Consider the following 25,063-nt stretch of genomic DNA (forward strand, 5'->3'; position numbering starts at 1 on the left):
GAGTTCAACCCGGACATACTTCATCACACGCAACAGGGAGGATCGTTTTGCTTCACGTTTCCAACATGGCAGTGAATCTCACAGAGCTCTCTCTCCCTCAGCTGGAGGGACTGAAGTCCCAACTTGATCAAGTATATGAACTTCATAACATATTTAGGGGGTGTGTGATTTTGGGGGCGAGAACGCGAATGTAAACGTGTTAATTCAGGCATTAACGTCAGCATAATGGATAAAGGAAGGGAGCTTATGGTAGCAAGCTAACCAATGTTGCCATGTCTGCTTATTATAAGCGACATCGGGCCTCTTTTTATGCGAAGTTGCTTGTAAATATTGGTTATATTTTTTGGGGCTTGTTTCTAAAGTGTACTTGTTTATTTAGAGTTGCTTACAATTTTTTTTTTAATTATTATTTAAACAAATGGTTCTAGAATATTTCCACTTTCAGGAAAATGTTTTGTGCCAGGGAGCATTTTTGTTGTTAAAATGTTTCAAAAGATATTCCAAATATTCCACATAGACCAATTATTTGTTTACTAACATTGAGCCTGGACGCACAGGTGATTGTTTCACGCAATCAATTCCCAACCTGTTTCGGGGTGCACTGGTTTCAGCACACCCCAACCCCCTCTTGTGTGTGTTGGCTAGTGAGACGCGTCCTAACGAGACCTGATATAATGGGTTTCGTTGCGCGCATACTGGCTGCACGCAGCCAGTATGACGTCGTCTGTTAAGGGGTCTATAGCAGATCTACGCATTGCGGTCTGAGCTTGTAAATCGGCTATTTTCAAATAGCCAATTTAAAGTGCTCATGGCCTAAATTGCTTCTTTTGGGCTTGTTTTCATAGACCTGGTTGCGTGGTTCTCTCACAAAATAAGGCAACACTGCTAACCAGTCACACCCGAAATGATTTAGTCTCTCCAGCAGGTCCATATTTGGTCGTAGAATTTAGTCATTGTTAATTGCATTTTGACAAAGTATTGCCTTTTTTATATCATTTAATTTGATGTGCTGCCAAATTAATAATTCGTTTTCTATGTGCCACATTTTGGTGTAGGATATGATGCTTTCATGACAATGGATTTGTCACCTGATTTCATTCTAATCTAGTTATGCTGTGATCTTCTCTTCTTTTATAGGAAATTGAGTTTTTGACGTCTTCGATAGGTCAGCTAAAAGTTGTCCAAACCAAGTATGTTGAAGCCAAAGACAATTTAAATGTCTTGATCAAAGCCAATGAAGGTAAGAAAAAAATGTGTTTACTTGGACCAGCAGCCAGCCAAAGACCTGACTGGAATACCATTCAAGATAACATTTTGCTGTTGATTTGTTTGACTGACTCTTTAATGTCTGGAATGATTTGCTTTGAGTCCACTGACTGCACACATTATAATAATAGCTGATGTACAGTTGATGACTTGGATCCAGGTGCATGCAGATCAGTGAGATCGCAACACTATAATGTACCTTGGATAATTAAGACTTAAAGCCATAATAAGGAGTAATGCTGCATTTACACCTGGACATCGGGCAGTACAACGTGCAATGTTTTCCTGCCCCACAGGAAAAATGTGACATGAAATAAGATAAACCTGACTACCAAAGGTGTAGTAAAATGTAATACTGTAGATTTGATTAATACATCTGAAATGCCTATAATAAGGTACTGTAAGAGAATATTGAACAACTGCTTTTGGAGTGTAACATGTATATCTTTCTGAAAACTAGATTCTAGATGTGATCATAGGATATGAGATCACATTTGTTACGCCATACTAATATGGCAGTACATAGCATTAGGTTTATTGCAAGGTTTTCAAATATTGTGTAAAGTCAGTTATGCTATCTCATCTGCAACGTTAAATTCTGTCAATATCTACTCACCTGCATACCATTGAAAGAAACACAGGTAAAGTTACCACGTAACACAGGGGAGGTTGACAGCACAACTAGCAGCCATCTCCAAAACAACTCAAGTGACCACTCCTTTGAAGTTAATAAAGGACCCCCCCCCCCTCTCCCCATTCAGCTCTGCTGCATAATGCAAGTTTTGTGAAGCGAACGATGGCATTGAGTGGAAAAGAGCTATATTTGCACCATTATTTAATGCAGATGTTCACTATAGATTGATTCTTTAACATATTAATTTATGTGCTTGCCCAGACCTCGAGTTGTGAATAAGAAGGGGGAGATTTAGTCTCGTAGAGTATACACTAGTCTCACGTTGCCAGACAACTATTCCACAATCTCCGAATGCTTCCGTTCACGAAAATATATTTTAAAATATATTTACATGTTATTTTTTAATTTCCATTCCTGCTTAGCATCAAGCTATATATGCTTAGATAATTTTGATTTATATTATGATAAATTTGAGCAACTGTGAAGAAGTGGGGAGGAGCCTTCACACATTTATACATTTATATTTTAATCATGATAGAGCTTCCGAGTCCCATACTGTATGACCGGAAACATTTGAAAATTGTGGGAGGCAACAGTGTGGCCACGCAAGACTAAGTATACTCAAACCAAAATAATGGTGTTAATATAGCTATTTTCCACTCAAAGCACTATAATTGTCTTGAGAACACTTGAAGTATGCTGCACAAGCTGTATAGACAAATTGTATGTACCCCCCCCCCCCCCCCCCCTACATTTTTTAAATGTTTGTAACTGGTTTGAGTTGTTTAGGAGAAGGCTGCTGCTAATTTGTGCTGGGAACCACACATGTGTGTTATGTGGGCAAAGAAACTACACATTTGTTTTAACTGACATGGGGGTGTGTAGTTCATGACATAATTTAACATTTTGGGAGAACTAATCCTTTAACCACTTAAACCAAGTAGTTAAAGTGGTTGTTGAGTGTGGGACCCCCAGGGGTCTATAGTTGGTCCCCTCCTTTTTTCCGAAGATACGTTACCTACAAGCTCACAATGTGACTCGTGCTTGTAGATTTTTGCAGTGTTTGACAGTTTTCTCAGGACGTAGGCCTATTACAACATGCCCAAAACAGGGACTAGGGTTGATGTGGTTAAGTCATACTGTTTTTTTTCTTTCTCTCCATACAGGAAAAGAAGTGCTCGTGCCTCTCACCAGTTCAGTATCCTAATATTGTTATAACTTTGGCACTCATGGCTTTGGTCTATTGTCTGTATTCTTTGCTCCAGCAATCATCAGAACAAATTGTCTCGTATAGATTGAACTATTGAACTGTAGCTGTGAAGTCTACAGTTATAGTTGTCCATTGAAGTCTCAGTCAAGTCTGTATAGGAGGTTGTTTTTCTTGTATTATTGATTTGGACATTTAAATGTTATCAAATTTAACCAGAAGACACAAATATGACTTGACTCCAACAAGCAGACTCTCAACAAAGGATAGACAGTGTTTGGTTTGGATTCACATTGATGGAAAAAATAAAGTTAATTAAGTACCAGTGTCCAAATAATACATTGATTTACATAACCACGTAGGTACACCACGTTGAAAGTGGTTAATGCATCCATATACTGTATATTAATGTTATTAAGGGGAAACACCATCTCAATGTCCAATAGCATTTTTCTGTTGATACCTTGTTCTGCTCACATCTATTTTTGACGGTCTCCAGGTGTAATGTCTAGATATTATATCTATAATGTCAATGTCCAGGATTTCTACACATTTGCCTATTTAAATAATTTTCAGCAGAGATGTATACATATCCTTAGCACCGCTTCCTCTCAGATGTATGTCCCTGGAACATTAAATGACGTGGACCATGTTTTAGTGGATGTGGGAACAGGATACTACGTTGAAAAGGTAAATACATTTGATGTTGATTTGAAATCCTACAAAGCCATTAGAAGATTTTAGTTTGTCATAATCAATCCTCTAGTATTCAAGCATGGAAATCACACACTGTGACTGAGGCACTGACTTGAGGAGGCTTATGTCCATCTTCAGAAGTACAAAAAGAAAAATATTGTTTTATTTATGGGTCATAAGCTTTTGGTGTTGACCATTACCTACCATAAGTGTGTGTTAATAAGTGCAACTTATTTAATGGAAAGAAACTGATTATGATCTTCTCTTCACCATCTCACCCTGAAGAATGTGGAAGAGTCAAAGAAATTCTTCAAACGCAAGATAGACTTCCTCACAAAGCAGATAGAGAAAATTCAGCCACCTCTACAGGAAAAACATGCCATGAAACAAGGTAAGCTAGACTACATTCATCGTATCTTTCTGCATGTTTGTTTCCTTATATTTAAGCACATAGCTTTTCTATAATGTATAACTTGATACTTGGTTGTTTCTAAAAAGATTACTGGACTGATGTTCCATTCAAGATCTACTTAAGACCTACCTTGGAACAAACTTGAATACACTAAGACCTTCTTGGCACAGAAATACTGTAAATACCTATAGAAGCTTGGTCTCTGAAAAGAATATATATGCAAGATATTTGTCGGCAAGTCTATCTCTTTAGTTCAGGGCAATATTAATGCAACAAACTCAAACTGGTACATTGTGTTCTTTTTTTCAGCTGTGATGGAAGTAATGAACATGAAATTCCAGCAATTACAACAGCAGCAGGCATCACAGTCAGCAGTAGCCACTAAGGCTTAATCAGAACATCTGCAACATCTTGTGATTCTGGGGAACCTTTTGATATTCTGTTTTACTATGTGGTGTTGTAGGGAAAAGTGATGCTATCAACAGGCATGGGGAGGAATGACAAATACCCAGGAATATTGCAATGTAACTTTTTGTTTCTGACTGTACAAAACTGGTTACAGTTGATCTATGCTATTGATATGCAATGGAAGTAGGTAGGTTAAATTCAGTGTAGGAAACTATTGGATTTCACCATTGGTCTTGGAAATAAGCCACAGACAACACAAAAAGCATAACACATAGCAGATTGGTCAAGGCACAGCAAAAGCTTCAGATTTAATAATTGTATGTAATTGTAGTAGGTGCTAATGGAATGTCCTCATACACTGTCACAACCTTCAGGAAGTATGGGCTTACGACATTGACTGTGTCCTTAAAAGACTGCACTATTTTACTGCTGATGGTCTTCTGTCTGTAAGGATACAGTTTGTGCTGCTTGCCCACTGATAAGGGTAGTGTTTTGTTCTGCTTTCTTCTTCCTGATATCTGACAAGTTCCTTTGTTTTGCTAATGTTAAGGTGTTGTGTATACGTAAAACTAATAAAGTTCATGGTGCATTCATGCTGCAGGTGTTTTCCATACAAAGAACAGGCAGTTTTATTTGTAGCACATTCAACAACGCAATTGTGGTTTACACAACAAAGCAGAGTAAACACAAATATACAATGACATTAGGAGGCGTTTAACAAAAGTAAAAATGTACAGATACAGTTGCATAGTGCATACAGTGCCGAAGAGAAAGAAAAGTAACTCAATCAAAGGCAAACGGGTCTTTAGTTGTTTTAAAAGCAATGAGTGGCAGCAGACCTGCAGTTTTCTGGGAGTCTGTTCCAGATATGTGGTGCATAAAAGCTAAATGATGCTCCCCCACATTTGTTTTGGGTTTTAGGGACAGAAAGCAGACCTTTCCCAGATGACCTGAGAGATCTGGATGGTTCATGATATCGTACATCGGCCCTAAACCATTCAAGGCTTTAGACCAACAGCAGTATTTTGAAATCAATTATTTGACACAGGGAGCGAGTGTAAGAATTTAAGAACTGGAGTGATATGCTCCACTGTCTTGGTATATTAGTAAGGACTCGAGCAGTAGTGTTCTGAATCAACTGCAGTCGTCTGATTTTTTTTAGGAAGTAATATATATCCTTAGTTTTCAGTGACAGTATGGCTAATGTTTAGCAGCCAGCAAAATGTTTATACGGTTGACCATAAGGGCTGCAACTATAATTTTATTTTTAGAATTGAGAAGTGTTTTTTATATAAAAAAAATTATATCAACAAATCGATTAACCATTTTAGTGTGTTTATGCTCGCAACCTGTTAATCGATTACTTTTCATCTTGAGTGGTACACATTATTACCACCAAACCAAATTATCAGATGTTCTAATGCCATTCCATTGCTGATACGTTTAGCAACAGCCAAATGACCACTTGTTTTAAACGGTAACAGTTATTTTATTTGCCCTTAATAAATTAAATAATACAAAAGCTGCTCTGTCTCCCTCCCTGCAGCCATGCTGCCGACTGACTCCTGGCTGTCATGTCGCTGTGCAAATATTGTGCTATTTACTCCATTACAATATTTTTAATACTTTAGTTACTAGTTACTTTGTAGATTTTGATTATTATTATTACAGCCCTATATACATTTCGTCCATTTGTAGATCGGTTATTTTCAAAAGCTTATTAAAATTGAAATGGGACATTCTGCATATTGAGTGGACTACTTTATACTTTTGGTGCTAAGTACATTTTCATACGAATACTTTTGTACTTTTACTCAACTTAACTACATTTTGAATTCCGGACTTTTACTTGTAACCGAGTATTTCTACCTTGCAGTATTGATACTTTTACCTAAGTAAGAAATGTGAGTACTTTTCCCACCACTGCCTGGCTGTCATGTCGCTGTGCAGTAGTGCAGCCTCGCAGGGCACTTGCTTGGTTCCGTTGCTATGCGGCGCTTGGCGCGTTGTTGCGCTGTTGCTAGGGAAAGGGGGATGGAGGCGGTAACATTGTCTGTTGGGGAAGGAAGGAAGCTGTCAGCGAACGACCTGACGAGCGCTTCGACTCGAGAGATTTAGATTCTATATATATGTATTTTAGATGTGCATCATAGAAAGTGTTTAACGATAGTCACATTTTAGGCAACGCACTGAGAACTTGGTAAATTAGCAAGTTTAAGCTTAAGTTGGTGAGCGGCTTGTTTAAAGCTTGTTAGACGGGCACGGCACGGGTCGTTTGAGGAGGAAGGTGAGGTGAGCTGGTGTGGAGGAGGGTGAGCCTGAGCTGCGGCGATCACACACACACGCGTGGATCTCGTGCATTTCTGTCAGGATCAGCATCCACCGCAGAAAGAAAGAAGTGAGATCAGATATTTTATTCTTACACCCGGGAACAGGGGATCGAAGAAGAGAACGTCTGAGAAATACGAGTCTAAAAGCGGCATGGTGAGTTTTCCTCTCGGGGGTAGGGGGAGGGGGAGGAGGGCCTGATGTGTGCTGGTAGTGTGGTGTGCATCAGAGCTAGCCAGTTAGCTAACTAGTGTTGCCAGACATAGCGAGAGAAATAAGCAACTATGTATATGAAAACAAGCGATGCAACGCGTTGTGAGCTTGTAGATCTGCTATTTTAAAACATATCTTGACTTATAGATGGGGGGGGGTTGGACAAATACATGGATTTAGGGGTCCTTGAAAGGGGTGCATTTCTCCTTTCCGACATGTCGCCTTTCCGACGTTGACGAACCCTATACCTAACCCTAACCCTAACTTTAACCGCACACGGAAGCCACTAGTCGGAGTGGTGAGATGTCGGAATGGAAGGAGCACCCCGGCGAAAGGGACTGTTTTAAAACCACTGTTTTAAACGGCATGTAGGAATCAAAGCCCAAAAAACCGCAACCACCAAAATTTACCAGCAACTTTACAGAAAAAGGAGCCCAAAGTCGCTTATTATAAGCGGACATGGCAACACTGTAGCTAACTTCTAACGACAACCTGTTTCCTCCTCCCCCACCAAGCAAGCTGAGCTCCAACGCTGGTTTATCAGTCGTACGATGGTGTCGCACGTCGAGAATAGTCGATCTACAAGCTCACAACGCATCGCGCGCGTGACGCCTCGCGAGCCTGTAGATCGACTATTTGTCGGCGCGCGACACCGTCGGACGGCTAGAATATAAAGCAAGCACCACTCCTCGTGCTAGACTGTGTAGCCGCGATAGCTAAAGCTTCCCCTCACTGCTACTAGCCTCGAGTAATGTTAAAGCATGGACCCGATATATACTTCAATGGCTGCCTAGCAGCCATTGAAGTTTATATCGGGTCCATTGCTTTAACCCCGGGTCGTTGACCCGGTCCAACGTGTACATTAACTATCACTCTAATTAGAAAGTTGTCTACTTGACCACCATGGCAACTGCTGGCAAACGTCAAAGTGGCCGGTTCCAACCGGTCTAGCTAGCATAGCGAGCTAATGGCAGGTGTTGAAGCATGTTGATGGTTTGGTTTGGTTACTATATGAACACTTAACATATTTATCCAACTCTCACCACTCCGCTTTATACTGCTGTGCCAAACACGTAGTGTTTGTGCATATAAGTAAACATTTGGTAAAAGTCATGTTTTATGTACAATTTTATTACTATTTTCTTTTAATGCTGCACATAAGTACAAAGTCATTTTAGAGGTCGTTTTGTTATTTGAGGTCGTCCGCATGGAAGCGTTGTAATTTTAATGTCTTATCATCAATTCAGAGAGACAAAACAAATGATGCAATACTTTGTCGATTGTACATGGTTAATTGGGGCCAGAGTGCACTTGCTAACTGGTCAAATCTAAATGTGTTTAACGTTAGTTATGTAGCGTTTCACTGATGATGCACATTTCATATTTCCAATTTCAGCATTGGGACATGTCTATACTGAAGTCATTAGTTTACATTTTTTTAAAAAGGGAGTGGGGGGTGCATGCGGATCAGTCACCATGTGCTCATTCTCTGCTTGTACTAGTGCTGCCAAATGGGGAAAGTTGAGTGACGTTAGAGCGTATTAACCTATAGAGAACCAGGTTTTGCATGACGTCACGTAAGACTGCTGAGGCAGAAGCATCATGTGCCTCAAGTTAGCTTTATAACTAGCTTAGTACCAACGTTTTCTTATGTATTCTGCACATCTTATGTGTTCTTAACTAGGAAGCATTGTTACGAATACATATTCACCTCACTTTACATATTCACGAGACCTGCTCTTACCCATTGATAAAGTGTGCCAGTACATGTGACTTGAGGCGGGGTCAAATTCACTTTGGTAACACTACTCCTCAGACCAATGGCTTCTGGTGTCATGTGGTCTCTTAAAGCGAACCTAGCTGTAGCAAACTTCAGTGTGACTGAAGGATCTGGGACTAACTGATACATTTACTTGATGTGGTTGGACGGTGTTAAAGCCTTGGAAGTATTGGGAAACCATAATGCATAGGCACAGTTATTTGTTGAGGTATGTCATCCATAGTTGTAACAAAAAAATGCATATATGTCGAGTTTTAATTGAAATTGCATTGAATTGCTCTTAGCTTTTGTTGCATCCACACTGGATTGTGTAGATTGCTTAGCAGTTGTAAATTGGTGACACTGGCATACATTTACAAACTTGGTAGGCATGTAGAATTTGTTCTAGGTTCAAATAGGGATATAGATACTTGTTTTGAGTGACTGATACTAATCTGATTATCTTTAAAGGCAAGACTATTTTTAAAACGGCTGGTTGCCAATAGGGAAGCAAAGGGAAAGCCTGCTATTGTTGGAATCATTACCTCTCTACGTAACTAATCTTGTCCCTTAAAATTAAATTACAACAATTTTGTTGACATTTGACATGACCGGTTTGAAGTAATTTACAAGACAAAACATTACAAGAAAATCTTTGTGTTGTATTTGTCATTTTAATGCTACAAGTTATATAACATATGCCACAGAACAAATAACTTTCAAGGTCTTTGTGTTTGGTAATTATGAAGGTCACCACAAAGGGAGCAGGCTTGAACCCAAACGCCAAAGTGTGGCAAGAGATCCCTACCCCCCAGCATTACATCTCAGAGGGGACAGAGGGCTCCCACTGGCTTCAGAGCCCCCCTTCTTCTGCTGAGATGACTCAAGGTAGGCGCTGATCTCCATAAACTGTATGTTAATCAACTTTATAAGTTATTATATCTCTAATCTCACATCCATGTAACTCTTGTCAGAAATTGCATGGATATGATCCCTGTGGCAAATAAAAAAAAATATCTTCAGGCTCATGGACTGTCTTTTTAAGTACAGTCAGTAGCGTTGTTAAACCTTTACAGTCATTTGATAGCCTGAAGTTCCTGCTTTGTTCTTTGATCACAGGTTACTCAGATGCCCCCTCTTCTGGAGGCAAAGGACACAGCACAGAGCATCCGGGTGGCTCTGAGGGCGATGCCCTTGTGCCTCCAGAGGGCGTCATGAATGGCCACCCTGAGATAGGCTATCCCCTCTTTGACCAGCAGACTGCACCAGCAGTGGATGGGGAGGTGTCTGTGGAGGCTCCGTTGTCTGAGGAGAACCTGAGAGAGTCTCTGAAGAAAAAACTGGAGTTCTGCTTCTCAAGGTGAGTGAGGAAGCAATGGTTACAGTTAATAAAGACAAGGTCCTGCTGGTTTGATGTTGTTGCATTTTGCACTTAATGACATTATGACAACGTTAGGTACTGTATAAGTTAAATAAGTACATAATATAGCCTCGTATTTCGGTCAGATCCTGCTCAAATTCGCATAGCAGCAGCTTAATGCATTTAGGCCTGTAGACATGGTCAAGACGATCTCTTGCAGTTCAAACCGAGCATCAGAATGGAGAAGAAGGGTGATTCAAGTGACTTTGAATGTGGCATGGTATTTCAGAAACTGCTGATCTACTTGGAATTTCATACACCAACTAGGATTTACAGAGAATGGTGCAAAAAAGAATTCTGATAGCAATCATTGCTATACAAATCTAGTATTTGTTCAGTAACAGGGACCTGAAAATACATTTTCAGGTCGTTATTCCAATTTAATGCAAATAGGAGAGCGAACTCATTCACGATATAGGATAAACAAGTGAAATTGGAAGTGATAATACAAAGAAGCAAGCAGAAAAAATTGGAACTGGAGCACTATACAATTTAAGTTGATAAATGGGTATTTTCTCTTGATTGGATGAAATGGGCAACCCACCTGAAAATGTACTTCATGTTTATTAAAGAGCTTGGAGAGACCGGGAGATGATTACTATTCGAATGTATAGCTTTAACTTTTTAACTACAAATGATTTGTTTTAACCAAAATATATAATATACACTATTAAGAGTGCTGTAGCCTGTATGCTGTAGGGACAAGTAATTTGTGGTTGACACTTGACACTGTGAAATGTTTCTTCTGCAGAGAGAACCTGTCCAAAGACCTGTATCTGATCTCCCAAATGGACAGTGATCAGTTTGTTCCTATCTGGACCATCGCCTGCATGGAGGACATCAAGGTCCTCACCACAGACATGGACCTTATTCTGGATGTTCTACGAGGTACAGGGCCACGGTTTTGGGGTTCTCCAAAATATGAATTAATGATATTTCAAGTTGTTTAAAAATTCTCGTTATGCTTTCAGTTCCAATATTTATGTAAGGTATTTTATTTAGCAGGGACATACTAGTGTCATGTCCAGACTCAGGGGTGTACTTGTATCAACCTACGTACCTCATGCTACAGAAACAGGAGATGGGCACCTGCCCTATGGGTCACATGGTTTACTTTTATTTAGCGGTATTGAGTTACATTGACAAGAATAAAAGGAAAAAATAAATAATTAAATAAACTACTGTATGCTATAGAGTAAATGCAAAGATAAAGATGCACACTGAAAGTATGATTGTTGTTCATTGGAGACGTTTTAAATGGATTTAATCAGCCCTAAAGTTCAGCTTAGTTTGATGTTAATATACAGTAGGTAGAATGACGCATGCAGTTGATGGTAAAATAATCTTGGTGCTTTTAATGTTGCAGCCTCTCCAATGGTGCAAGTTGATGACACTGGGGAGAAGGTTCGGCCCAGTCACAAGCGCTGCATAATTATTCTGAGAGAGGTTCCGGAGAGCACACCAGTTGAGGTACATACTACATAGAGCCCACACTGCAAGACAAAAACAATCTTATGTGACGGATATAGGATAGGTGGGCACTAGGGACATCTGGGCACCTTGATATAAAATTGGCTATTTTGTCCAAAATGTAAAAAAAAAATATATATATATTTGAATAACTGTCTTAAGTAATGTAAAGTATACATGATGTGCACGGTACATCATTATCAGATGTAATTTTATCCTTCAACTTCTTGTTTATGCCCCAAAATGACTGGATATACAGGTTTTGTAGCAATTGTAGAAATATTAGACCTTAATTGTCGAATGTTTAAGCATGTTCTAATCATGTATACTTTACTTTACTTAAAAATATTTTACAAATATTAAATATTTTAACATTTTGGAAAAAGTATCCAATATAACACTGAGGTGTCCACTCTTCCTTGGTGCCCACCTATCCTGTTACCAACTACTGAAACCTTGTCGACTCACTAGGTGTGGTCATTATCTCTTGTCTTAATAGCTTCATGTCAAACACTGTTCCTGTCTTACAGGCTTTTGTGTCAAAACTCTTTTTGTTTTGTTTCTACAGGAAGTCCGGGCCCTTTTTAGGAATGAAAATTGCCCAAAAGTGATAAGTGTTGAATTTGCGCATAACAACAATTGGTACATAACATTCCAATCGGATACAGATGCACAACAGGTATTGCAACTTATTCGTCACATTTGGCTGACTAGACACTGAATTATTGTATCATATCTGTCAATAGAATATTTTGTTTTATATCATTTAGTCATTGCTGAATGTCATCACCTCTTCTCATTGTTTACAAATAGATTGCTACGGTGTCATCCTGAACCTTTAATTCATCTAATTGTTACAACATTTATACCATTTATTTATTGGGTTAAAAAAGTCACCCAATGATTAAAATTATTGTAACATTTAAAGGAATATTTCACTTTCAAACATGTTTGTGGTCATTTTATCATCTACTCTGGCTTTTGTGAACACCCCAGACAGTTTTCAAGTTGCTTGATTCAGCATTAAGATATTTGATATTCATTTTATCTGACACGCCCCCTTCCTATACAAGCCCATTGTAACTTCAAACTCTCATTTTAATCATGTTGGATTCATTGAAAACACATGTCTGTGTTTCTAGTGACTGATATTGTCCTTCTAATGCGTGAGGGGGCCGTGTTTGTTCAATTTTTTTTTTCATAAATATTTCATACTTTTAACATGTTTTCAATGAATCTAACATGGTTAAGATAGAGTTTGAAGTTACAATAGCTTTGTATAGGAAGGGGGCGAGTCTGATAAAATGATTATCAAATATCTAAAACTGTCTGGGATGCTCACAAAAGCCAGAGTAGATGATAAAATTACTCCAAACATGTTTGAAAGTGAAATATTCCTTTAATCACACTGCATTATTTAAATAAGCAACTAGCTTACAAGTAAACAAAATAATATTCAACTATATTTAGACCTTTAACAATATTTCTGTCTTTGTATAGGCTTACAGATACTTAAGAGAAGAAGTGAAAACGTTTCAGGGAAAACCAATCATGGTGAGTACACAGATTTGGGTTAATTAATGTGGGTTATCATTGAGTCTGGATTAGGTTTGTTAGATGTCACAATCTAATCATCATAAAAGGATTTTGGCCTACACAAGGTTCACCCAAGTTGAGAACGATGTTGGGATTGGGAATGCATGTACCGGTTGTCTGTATCCCTTTTATGCCCATATATGGACATTTCTGTATTCGTCTGTTTATCCCCTTTTACCCATATGAGGAGTTCAGTGTGAGGCATGCCCAAATATGGAGTCCAGGCCAGTCTATGACATCAGTACTGACATCATATTGATTACATCAGGGTACACTCGTATTTGAGGATTTTCAGAGTTTTCTTATATTTTGGGGATTTCTGCTGATCTGACCGACATTCCACTCTGCGCATCGCTCCGTTGCACCAGAATAGTCTCCATATATGGTAACCTTCCGTGAGCTTGTGATTATCATAGAGTGATGTCAGGGTTTGACATCAAATTCATTAGTGACACGTGCACTTACTGTATATATATATATATATTATATATATAACTGTCCACGTGCCAGAATATTCTTGATAAATGGGCATGTTATGTTTCCTCCATTAAATAGAAAAAGGAGGATGTATGCTAGTCAAATGATCATCAAACAAGAATTAGTGCCAAGAGCATATTCAGTACTTTTGTTCACAGTTGGAAAGGTACTTTTAAACACAGATAACTTGTTTTGTCTTTCCACTTGTCTGGCAAACTGAAATCTCTTGCCACTTTGGCTGTGGCCATATTTTCCTATCAGAGTGGGACTTTGAGTCCAGCAATTGTTGCAGTTGATTTTCAGCACAGTGATGTGTATGTTAGAGCAGGAGAAATTGTTGTTACAGCCTCAGGGGAGGGAGTGACCTTGAGCTGGTTGGTTATACAAGGATTGATAAGGTAGGAAATAATTTAGCAGGCTCTGTTCTTTTCTTCTCAAACATTCATCCACCATATCTCTATCATACTGTGACATTGACCTTAGAGTTAGGTTGATAAAGCGTTCCCTTTCATCTGGGCTCCAATTTGACTGAGCCTTGGTTCCTATTCAGCCCTGTTCACTTTAACAGTTAGTTATTCCGTGTTAGTGGTTCTGAGTCTCTGACTTCTAAGCCCCGGTGATGATCAGTATCGCGCTTGGAAGGACCCAGGTGCACTGTGGCTGGCCGGGGAGGAATTCTGCATCTTTCTGCATCTCTCCTTTTGTTCTACCTTCTTTACTCTGTCTTTCTCTTCTACTCCTTCATTCTGTCTTTGTCTTCTACTCCTTCTTTTCACCATTCCTCCTAAACCTCTCCTCTCCTGTCAGTGCAGTGTATTATGGCCTCATGACCGTGAGATTATGAGATCTGAGGGGACAGACCTATATCATTACTTGGGAAGAGAGTGGGTGCCACCAAACATCAAACCAAGCCATTGTTTCCCCTAGGATGAAGTGGTACATCTTCATCAGGTCATCATTACTTGCTGTAAGTGCTGCTGTGATATAACCCCCAATAACGTGTGAATTACTTCATTGTCTTGTTCCCTGTCTAGGCTCGTATTAAGGCCATCAACACCTTCTTTGCTAAGAACGGTTACCGAAATGTGGCAAATGTGGACTCCAGTGTGTACAACCAGAATTCCCAGCCTCAGTCACAGTATGGCTCATCAATGTACATGCAGCAGGTGTACAACTCTCAGCAGCAGCAGCAGCAACAGCAGCAGCAGCAGCAGCAGTATCCTGTGTACCCACTAGTGGCTCCTTCTTGGAACCCATCAGTCACACCCTACTTTGAGACACCACTGGTAAGTAAATTAAGCATATACATTGTATCCATCTAGATGGCAGTCAGAAGTAATCTATTCTGAGAATTTGAAGCTGTGAAAGAAATAATATTGAAAACTGGATCGTTATGGAGGTATTTGTCTCCTGATTTTTCTCTTGCACAGTGTGTAATTAGACTCTCTTATCCATCCAGGCACCATTCCCCAACAGTGGTTTTGTGAATGGTTTCAGCAGCCCTGGGACCTACAAAGCGGGCTCCAACTCCATGAGTGTTGGGCGACCCTTCAACAGGACCCAGTACGTATAAATAGTATCAAGAGCCCTCATTGCTGCATAGCTGCACAATAATGGCACCAATCTTGGTTTAAATTGTGAATCAGACAGATATGGTTAGGTGTGCATTATATCAGGCAAGGTATTGTAGTTGATAATGTTGGTAAAGAAAATAGGAACACTTTTTGTTCTAATCGTATTGATATCCAGTTGACTCTGTACCCTCCCTCTCCTACAGTGTCCCCCTATATTCCAGAAAGAATGTACTCGGTGCCTCCAGGTATAAATGATCAAATCTTTGATACATGGTCATTAATCTCTCAACATTTAGTTATTTAGTTCATGCATTCATTCATGCATTCATTCATTCATTATTTTCTCAAGAAAATGCCGAGATTACAGTACATTTGGCGCTGATTGCGTCAGTAGTTCATGAGATTAGCTTCTAGACGACTGGACTCCTGCAGAACAATGCTGTAAAACAAATAGTCAATTGGACAATGAGAACACAAACATTAATGTTGGTTAAAAACAATTCCTAGTTAAAACATGATTTCTAAGCATATTTCTAAAATATCCTGATGATATCAGGCAGTGCCTTGCAGTTTATCCAACGAATGTGGGCCAGTCTTTCCGAGTTCGGAGTTGACTTGATGAACATGTAATATGTAAATATATATATAGTGGGCGTCCGTTCCGTTTGTAGGCTATACAAATGCGGTGCCTCCGCCGGATATGTCCCCCACCAGGCCTGTGCATAGGGCCTGTGCCCCAGTAAATTCCCGCGGAAACCGGTGAATAGGCTCACACATTTGAGGTCTAATAGCGAGGTAATACATTTAGGTGCACTTTGTTAACAAACTTACCAGTGTTGATCTCATCTACTTGGAATCACTAGTAATAAATCTAAGGGTGAAGTGATTTACTCTAGCATGTAAGGGCTTAAGGCTGGTAACAGCAGTATGTCTATATGTCACCATAATCTAAGATGGCGTAATACAGTTCAAACAATTCCCTAATAGCTGTACTGAATTTAATGTCCTTATCTCATTTCCCCACGTGTCAAACCATCAGGGTTTTGAGATGGATTAACAAAGGTTATGGTGATGTAATTAATCCCAGGCTTTACTCGACTAAAGCTGTCTGTGTTTAGGTTGACTGCTGTCAGTGGCTTGAATTACACCAGCTCAAATTGTTTATGGGTGTACAGGTATCTACAGTAAAGTATAGATTATTATGTAAATTGTTAATATGGTGTGTACATTCCATATTAATTCGTAAATGAATAGAGTTGAGATGTCAAATTGAAAGTTACACTTCTATTATGTAATTTTCTTTAGTGAATAAAATATTATTTTGTCCAATCTGTATGGTAGACTATATTAATACAATATAACTGTTTCTGGGTTGACACAATTTTTTTCCCTGACCTGAAGGTCAAAAATATTTTTTTCGCCTGAGCAAGAAGGCAGGCTCTATTAGCTCAGTGGTACAAATCTCAGCACTTGCACAGGAGACCCGGTTCAAATCCGGGGTAGAACAGGAAAAATAGTGCAGCTTTAACTAACTGCTAAAATGTATTTATGCCACGCCCAACTGATGACAGTGACCAAACTAAAACTTAAATACATTATTTCTCATTTTCAGCGTATTCTATCAAAATGGTCACTTTTCAATCCTCAAATATCATACATACAGTCCAGGACTTATTTTAATGACTACAATTACAATTTAACCAGTCTCGATACAGCAAGCACATCTGCAGTGGTTTGAGTTGGTCTCCCTACTCTGCTAGTGGGAAATTTAATTTTGGTAAGGTAATGGTTATTTCAAGCAGACAAGAGTACTGGATTGGCCACTTGGAAGTGCTGCTATCTTTATTGTATTTCGAACATCACTGCAGTCACTGTACTTCTCTCTATCAAGAAGGAAACGACACATAGAATTTAAGGATTGTCGCTTTAAAATAGCCATGAAAAATGAACATGTACAGTATTGCTTTGCTTGTGAAGCTGACATGTACTACTGTGATTAACATGCATTTACTCTGCCCAGGAGCCATGTGAAGACCAACCCCAGGCTTGGTGATGTGACCCCTTCTCCCTCTTCAGCCCCTGTCCCTCTGATGGATAATCTGTCTGGGCCTTCTAGCCCCCAGTCCCCCAACACAACAGGGGTCATGGTTGGCACAACCCAAGAGCCAGTCTGTACCCCCTCCTTGACCCTTAAAGACACCCTTCCACTAACTATCATACCCAACGGAGATCTGAGCATGGCTGGACGGGGCAGGTAGGCAAACTTGCGCATTAAACCGCATTAAAACACTACCAACCAGAAATGTGAAAAACCTAATGTGGCATAATGGAATTTCTCAGACTCTTATCCCAAATATCTAGGCTAGTATCTTCACTTAGCCGAGTGAACATTAAAGATGATGGCATTTGAAAGCTTAAAACTGCTATTACTGACATTTATCCCCTAGAGTGCAAATAAACTTGCATAGAGATGAGTAAAGCCTGAGAGAAAGCATCTTGATTGATTTTATTTATTTATTTATTTTTGAAGGAGAGGAAGCTACCGAGGAATGAGGAGGAGGAGAGAGGATGAGCGTTTGATGGTCAGTAGATTTCACCACTCTCCGATCTCATTTCCTTTGTTTGCGTTGTGCTAAAGCTAGCTTTAAATTTACCAAAATATACTGATTTACAGAAGCCTATCCCTCAGACTGAGGTCAAGGTACTGCCACCAAAGTTTGACCTGGCAGCTTCCAACTTCCCCCCGTTGCCTGGGTGTGTGGTCAGTACACAGGGAGAACCCGTCGTGGAGACACGGCTGTCCGATGTTGTGCGCGGCATCAAGGTGTCTGAAAAGGTAATCCTTGGACTGTGCTTTTAAGCAACGCTTCATTATAGCCCCAATATCTGCACACGTGGCTCTCACCTCTGAAAATAATGTGTTTCAAATCTTTCCACTTCCAGTCTGAGAATAAAGAAGTGAAGAATGATGCTCCTGCCGCTCAAGTCCCAGAAGCCGCCCAGAGCACGCCAAACCCCACAACGACAGCTCCCATATCAGCTCCTGTGACACCACTTATAGTAGTGCCACCAGTGCCAAGGTATGCATGCATTTCCCCCCTAACCAAAAACCTGGAATGGTCCGAAATGGGTAAATTCTTACACTCAAGAATTAAATGAACGCGGAGGATTTCACTGTGCAAGTGAGAATTAGGTTCATAATTACATCGTTTTTGTTCTTCCTGTGTTGATTCAGTGCATCTCATGAGGTAAAGAAGGTGGATAAAGATGAGCCTGCTGTTCCAAAAGAGACAAATTCCTCTCCATCGCAGCCTATGGCACCTTCTGTACCTTCTCCCATGACGAAGCCACTCCTCTGCAGCCAGCCCGTTTCTACAGCAGCCGTCCCCATTGTCACATCAGCAGCTCAGGTGAGACCTTCCCTTCTTTGGAACCACATTGGAACCACAGGTTCTTGCTCAGCTTTCTGCAAGTTTAGCCATTCTCAGAAGCTTATGTTTGCATGCATGTTCCTATTCTTCTTTGGCATTTTAGGGTAAGCTGGCATCTGTTATGTTGTATTACTGCCATCTTAAGGAACTAGTCAGTTACTGCTCATTGTGTTCCTTTCCACCAGGAACAGAGACCACAGTGAAAAAGTTTCAGTTAATAACATTATTTATATTATTTTAGTTAACTATAATGACCCTGGTCGTAACGTGCTGCGTTGTGACTTTGTAGATCTGCCTTTCGAAACCCTCTCTGACTGTTCTGGATGGTATGGACCTTGTTTGCAGTCTGTTTGACTTTGCACTACGGCAATGCTGTTCTTTCCTTCTCTGTGTCATTCACACCGGAGCTTGTGTGAGCAGGGAGGGCCGACGGCTGCTGTTTTCTAAAGAGACAGAGACAGGCACACTGGCTGCCTTGCAAATACAAAGACATTCAACGATCACATTATTAATGTGTCCTCATAATCGGAGCTAAATATCGGAATCATTTTGACATCGGTCCGATACCGATGTGTGGCTGATAATATTGTGCATCCTTAGTTTTTGGCATGGTCAGAGGGATTTGCTGACAAGGGAGATGGCAAAACAATCTCCCTTTGTCAATATTTTTGTTGTTAGAGATTGGACATCCAATATTTGATATTGGCAATGAGGTCATTCATTGGACTGAGGTAGTGTGTATCATTACATTTGAGAGGTGGAGTTCACTTGATGTTCACTTCCACATTCAGATTTCTTTAGCCACTGTGGGATGTAAAACTGATCTTCTAGTCACAAGCTTGTTTGTCTGCTCTTTAAACTACCACCATTTAACAAATATTTTTTTTCATGGGTATGTTCAGCATATTGTATAACATGATCTTTATATTTAGTCTGCATACGGTTTATTTACTCTCGTTCCACTTTCACTTAGGAGCCAAAGAAGCTGAGCTATGCAGAGATCTGTCAGCGGCCAGCCAAGGACCCGGCAGTAATACAGGCACCCTCTCCCACTCCACCAGCGCCCTCGGCCAATCAGCCCCTGCGAGAGCTGCGAGTGAACAAGGTAGAGGACCCCGTACCCTCCTCCAACCACACTAATAACAGGCCAGAGAAACCAAGAGACAGCCGACCCCCTCGTAACCCCCTTGGCTCATACCGCGGAGGCAATGGCCCAGCCAGAGCTGGAGGGGCCGGCCTGAAGAACCGGGAGCACCAGAGAGGCCAGACCTCTGGCCGGTGGTTTTCACCACAGAGAGGACCCAGGCGGAGTGGGAAGGAACAGAACATTCCCCCCAGGTCACCAAAATAAATCAAAAGGGACAATTAAACACAAATATATATTTGTGTGTACATATGTGTATAGAGAGATATTTATAAAAGATAAATATATAGTATATATATAGATGTATATATTACTGGACGCAAGATAACTTTGTTAAGTTGTCACACAGGCATGCAAACAGGTCAGGGGTGAAAAACTAGACAAGATGGAGGGGGGGGGGGGCAAAGAAATCATTTTAGGGGTGGGAACGTTGGGCTACACAGTTGCCCATTAGGCTATTCTTCGGATTTGTACACATAGACTCATAAATGTTGTTTCCCTGATGCTCTCTATTATCTTCGCTGTGACACTGGGTGTCAATCCATGTCATTTAAGCCAGACATCCATGCTGGCATATTTTTATGGACGATAGCAATTTTTTTCTGTCCATGGTCATTGAAAATTTTTAAAGTGATGAACTTAGCCTGTTCTCCCATATAATGGTTAAGAATGCATTGGAATAAATTTGAGGCAATAGTTGCATTAATTGCTGATCTAGGATCAGTGTAATACCCTAAATGGTGACCAATATTAAGAAAACACTCCTCAACATTAAGTATTAGCTAGAGAAATGGCCAGCAGCTTTGTTAATTGATGTGGTCTGTGTGGTCTATCGTTTGCGATCCTATCCATGTTCAAAGAAGGATTGCTCATGTAAAAAATAGGCAAAACAAACCTCAAAACTTGCGTTTGTTGATGGAGAGTGAGAGAGCTAGGCTTGCTCTGAGTCTGCGCACAGACACAACTTAAATGCACTCGCCACTGCAACGAACGACCGAGAGATCGGTACTTAATCCACAGTGCATGGTTTTCACCATTAATTTCTCCTCCAATCTACACAAATTGCCTATTTTGGATTCAAAACAGTGATTTTCACCAAAAAGCGACATGTTTGCATGCCTGGTCACACCACACCACCTTTTGGGAAGAATGCAAGTGAAAATAATTTGGGGAACAAAAGGGTGCATACAGTCTTATGGCACAGAATTGTCAGCTTGTTTGGAAAACATATATATCCTAGGAATGCTGACAACTTAAAAGTAATTATATTTCATTTAATATTTACAATTAATATGCTAAATCTGTAATTGTATGACATAAGTGGAATTCTGAGCTTTGAAGAACAAGAACAAATGTGTGCTGTAATGCTATGTATAGTGAACGATTGCCTAGCAAGGCTTGTCAGTATGCAACACTGCAAGGGACATTAATTATTGATTTTAATTATGATTATTCTGTAATTGTTTTTTTTTCTTCTTTAGTTTCTTTACTCAGTAGATTTTTGTGTATTGAAACCAGGGACAAATGATTCGTCCTCAACTGAAAATTAGTGAGTTCATGGCAGAAGACTATGGTGTTAGGAAAATGGTAAATAATTTAAGGTTGAATTCATGTTTGAATAGCTGCGACCCCCCCCCCCCCCCCCCCCCCCCCCCCCCCCCCCCTGCAATTATCTTTCTGGATGATTTTAGCTACAAACGTTGGCATACTTGTCCAATGGTTGGGCGTTAGATGGCTTAGAAGCGTTGGATAAGAGCCTTTGGAATGATCTGTGCAGTGTAACGTCAAGCTTGGTTTAATGGCATTCTCTTGTTTTGTTGGTCAAACATTTTATGTCATTTGATTTTAATGACTTTTTGCCTGGGAGTAGCAGACATGGCTCCATTTGTACAGTAAATTCATTGTAATCGGCGTAAGGACTCAAAATAGTCTTCCTTGCTTTTACTAGGTCCTGTTGTTGGCATAGTAATACAGATCTGATCAGAGTTCCAGCTTTGCTCAGATTTGCTACTATCACCTTTTAGTATTCTTGGCAATCGGAAGGCTTGTCCTTGAAATTTATTTTAGGTCTAAATATGTATTTTAGGTCTAGGGTGTTGTGTGTACCGGTCATTGTAAATACTGTAATTCTTACTGTAACTCTGTTTTAAAAGGTCTGCTTTGCTAACCATGTACCTAAAGAAATTGTTTCATTAAGCGAACAGGAGTTGGTGAGCGTTTGTAATTTTGACGCCTGAGTGAACATGGCACGGATGGGTTTTTTCTGGAGTTATTTAACTCTTCTTCATTGCATAGTGATTCGGTGTGTAAGTCTAAAGTATGATTATGTATGTGTGTGCAGAGAGGTGTCTCTGGGTGACAAAGTTGTAGGACAAGAAGTCATGCTATTGACCTGTGAACTAATGTTGGTGGTTATTTCACATTAGAGTATAACTGCCAAGGACACTCAGAAGACGGGTGTATAACTAAAATGAAAGAAGGAAAGCTACCTTATAATGCACAGTATATTTACTGATTACATGATTCAAATGTGTCCACTTTTTAACCTTCATGTTTGTACCATTGTGTCAGTAAATCTCCCTTAAGTATTGGAAGGAAGCTTTCTTTCATATTTCAGTTTGGATCAACTTCTTTATTAATTTCCACTGGATATTGAAAACTGGGTTATTTTAATAACATGGTTATTAGAATGAGTAGTAGTTGTAGCAGCCACTGAGACATCAGGTGTTCTGTTATCGCAGTGTTAACATTATTCAGTGACTTTGTTAACCTTCTTGGCTACCATATTGGCTATGATAAGGCATGCTAAAAGACAATCTGAAACTTCCAACAGTATCCACTTTAAAAAATAAAAACAAAACAAATCTATCACTTCCTGGTAGGGGTGTGCCGATATATCGTCCCGCGATATATCGCGATACGTTTTCGCGACGATATGTATCGTTTTGGAAAAAAAAAATATTGTTTTGAAAAAACATTTTTTTTTTTTTTTACACCAATCAAAATAATCAGGCATGCAAACAGCCCCGAGGTGAAAAGGGTGACAACATGTTGTTTTTTTTTCGGGTCAGGTGTCACACTATTGCCCTATTTGGATTCAAAACGTCTGAAAAGCTACAAGTTTGCATGTCTGAATAATGCAAAAACAGAATTATTTGTTTGCATTTCCTTTTTTTTCTCCCCCATTTATTTTCATAATAAAAAAAGTGCGTATCGTATCGAAATCGTATCGAAGTTGTGAGCCAAATATCGTATCGTATCGTTTCATGAAATTAGTGTATCGGCACACCCCTACTTCCTGGAGCACAATGGCTATTAGATCAGGGGTCTTCAACGTGAGCTTGTAGATCTGCTATTTTCGGCTAATGTTCCCCTCAGAATAGGGATTAGGGTTGACGTGGTTAAAAAAAATCCATATCACACAAAGATTTGGCGGCCCTCCTGTAGTAACTCTGAGGACCCCATAGGGGTCCCGGACCCCCTGTTGAAGACCCCTGTGGATTGTTGCGTCCATTGCCAGTGGCTTGGCTTCGATCATTAACATTCTTGCTTCAACAATCTCTTTTTGATTGGACACCTAAGACTTATGATGAATGTAGTTCTGTTAGAGGGAAGACCACTTTGGTGGCTGACTTTGAATGTCTTTGTACAGTAGAATCTCTTTTCAGTGACATTAACGGGTTATTTCTTATCTGAGTTTAGTATTTTATTTACTTTTCTTATTTCTTCTGCTTTAGGGAATTGTTAAAAACAACTTGATTATTTTTTTAATACATTTTTTTGTGTTTTTTTTTTCTGTGATATATTTTATTTTATTCATTTGTTTTGTGATTTCGGAAATGATAGCTGTTGGTAACAGAATTATCTACTCACTGAGCCTGATTTTGATTTCTATTTTACCATCCACTAGTGTCTAAACAATGAGCAGCTTGTGGTCGTGGATTCGAAATGCACTAACTTTTGGTTTAAATGGTCTTGAAAATGATATAAACAGTGACACATGTTAAGGTTTTCAACAGGTTTGCTGAAATTGAATTAAAATGTCTCTTTTATTTCCTCTGCATGAATCATCTTTGGGGTGCAGGTAGGCTAAAGGATGAGTGAAGTGTTCGATATACAATGTTATTGGGGGGAGGGGATAATACAGCAACAGTGTAGTTTGCATTAGATTTGTGTTTGGGATGTGCTTGCAAGAACTTTGCTTCTGTGTGTTTTGTGTCCTGTGTTCAGAAGTTCAATTGTCTCGTGCTGGCCCTTTAAGTGTCATACAGTATATGATGTGTGCAGATGTATGAGAATGCTTCTGTTGTCTGTCCCACAGAAACTACAGGAAAACGTTAGGCCAAACCAAACTAGTAGTGCCTTATCATAGTGCATAACTTCATTTTATGCAACCGAAACAATAATGCACACTGATTATGTGTCACACTAGACCAAGCTGTGGTTTGTTGGTTTTGTTGCACTCAGCATTCTCAGCTTCTGGCTCTGTAAACAGATCCTAGTCCAATATTAATATGTTGAAGGTTTATTCTAGGTGTGGCTGTAACGGCTGTATTAGTTTGAGTGAAGCTGTGGGCGTGTTTGTGTCTTTCTATTGTCATTGTGCATGTTTCAATTTGAGCTATTAGTGTACCCATGCAATTTCAGTCCTAGAGAGTCCATGAGATCGGGAAACCTGCTTACAATTATGAAAAGCAAACCTGGGATTTCAATGTCAGCAAACTGGTGTATTGTTTGGTGAATCTTGTATCATTGAGCCTGATGTATGATAATAAAACTTTATTTTTTAAACGGATCGTCGTGTCATGTTTTGTTTATATAAGACAAGATTTCTGACGCTGACACAAGAAATGGAAGAGCAAGTAGCATCGATGTATTTTTACATCAGGGAATGTTGCATTGACCACATGAGCAAATGTCAAAATGGAGACAGGTGGAGCACTGCAACATGATCACCTAAAGTCGTAGTTCAAGGTCGAGTTCTGTGAGATGATCCAGCTGAATCGTGTATGTACTGTGTGTGTGTGT

General features: G+C 39.7%; 2 protein-coding genes across 3 annotated transcripts; both read left to right on the forward strand.

Annotated features, from left to right (window-relative positions):
- The first annotated feature begins 24 nt into the window (after nucleotides 1-24).
- On the forward strand, nucleotides 25-5,217 carry pfdn5 (prefoldin 5). The gene is made up of 6 exons (XM_084062133.1): nucleotides 25-131; nucleotides 1,138-1,240; nucleotides 3,067-3,098; nucleotides 3,723-3,797; nucleotides 4,089-4,194; nucleotides 4,525-5,217. The coding sequence occupies exons 1-6, from the start codon at nucleotides 66-68 to the stop codon at nucleotides 4,605-4,607; spliced, it is 465 nt and encodes a 154-aa protein (XP_083918259.1). The 5' UTR covers nucleotides 25-65; the 3' UTR covers nucleotides 4,608-5,217.
- A 1,472-nt stretch (nucleotides 5,218-6,689) lies between these two features.
- Nucleotides 6,690-24,830, forward strand: larp4ab (La ribonucleoprotein 4Ab). 2 transcript variants are annotated; one of them, XM_084063250.1, is made up of 16 exons: nucleotides 6,690-7,107; nucleotides 9,673-9,811; nucleotides 10,043-10,283; nucleotides 11,095-11,231; nucleotides 11,710-11,813; nucleotides 12,382-12,492; nucleotides 13,314-13,367; nucleotides 14,921-15,172; nucleotides 15,346-15,449; nucleotides 15,664-15,705; nucleotides 17,481-17,714; nucleotides 17,991-18,042; nucleotides 18,135-18,296; nucleotides 18,404-18,540; nucleotides 18,696-18,870; nucleotides 19,865-24,830. In XM_084063250.1, exons 1-16 carry the CDS (start codon nucleotides 7,105-7,107, stop codon nucleotides 20,240-20,242), a joined length of 2,325 nt encoding a protein of 774 aa, XP_083919376.1. In that variant the 5' UTR covers nucleotides 6,690-7,104; the 3' UTR covers nucleotides 20,243-24,830. The 2 variants fall into 2 exon arrangements, with proteins under 2 accessions (XP_083919376.1, XP_083919377.1); XM_084063251.1 differs by lacking the exon at nucleotides 15,664-15,705.
- Nucleotides 24,831-25,063: the final 233 nt, after the last annotated feature.

The sequence above is a fragment of the Gymnoscopelus microlampas genome (genome assembly GCF_963454915.1).
Source record: "Gymnoscopelus microlampas genome assembly, chromosome: 7".
Classification (NCBI taxonomy): domain Eukaryota; kingdom Metazoa; phylum Chordata; class Actinopteri; order Myctophiformes; family Myctophidae; genus Gymnoscopelus; species Gymnoscopelus microlampas.

Excerpts from the sequence above, each read along its gene's own strand:
- larp4ab (XM_084063250.1), top strand. Across the intron at positions 13,368-14,920 it reads TTCAGGGAAAACCAATCATG|GCTCGTATTAAGGCCATCAA; the intron begins GTGAGTACACAG and ends TTCCCTGTCTAG. Across the intron at positions 17,715-17,990 it reads AGCATGGCTGGACGGGGCAG|GAGAGGAAGCTACCGAGGAA; the intron begins GTAGGCAAACTT and ends TTATTTTTGAAG.
- pfdn5 (XM_084062133.1), top strand. The coding sequence starts at position 66 with ATGGCAGTGAATCTCACAGAGCTCTCTCTCCCTCAGCTGGAGGGACTG. Across the intron at positions 1,241-3,066 it reads CTTGATCAAAGCCAATGAAG|GAAAAGAAGTGCTCGTGCCT; the intron begins GTAAGAAAAAAA and ends CTCTCCATACAG. Across the intron at positions 3,099-3,722 it reads TCGTGCCTCTCACCAGTTCA|ATGTATGTCCCTGGAACATT; the intron begins GTATCCTAATAT and ends GCTTCCTCTCAG.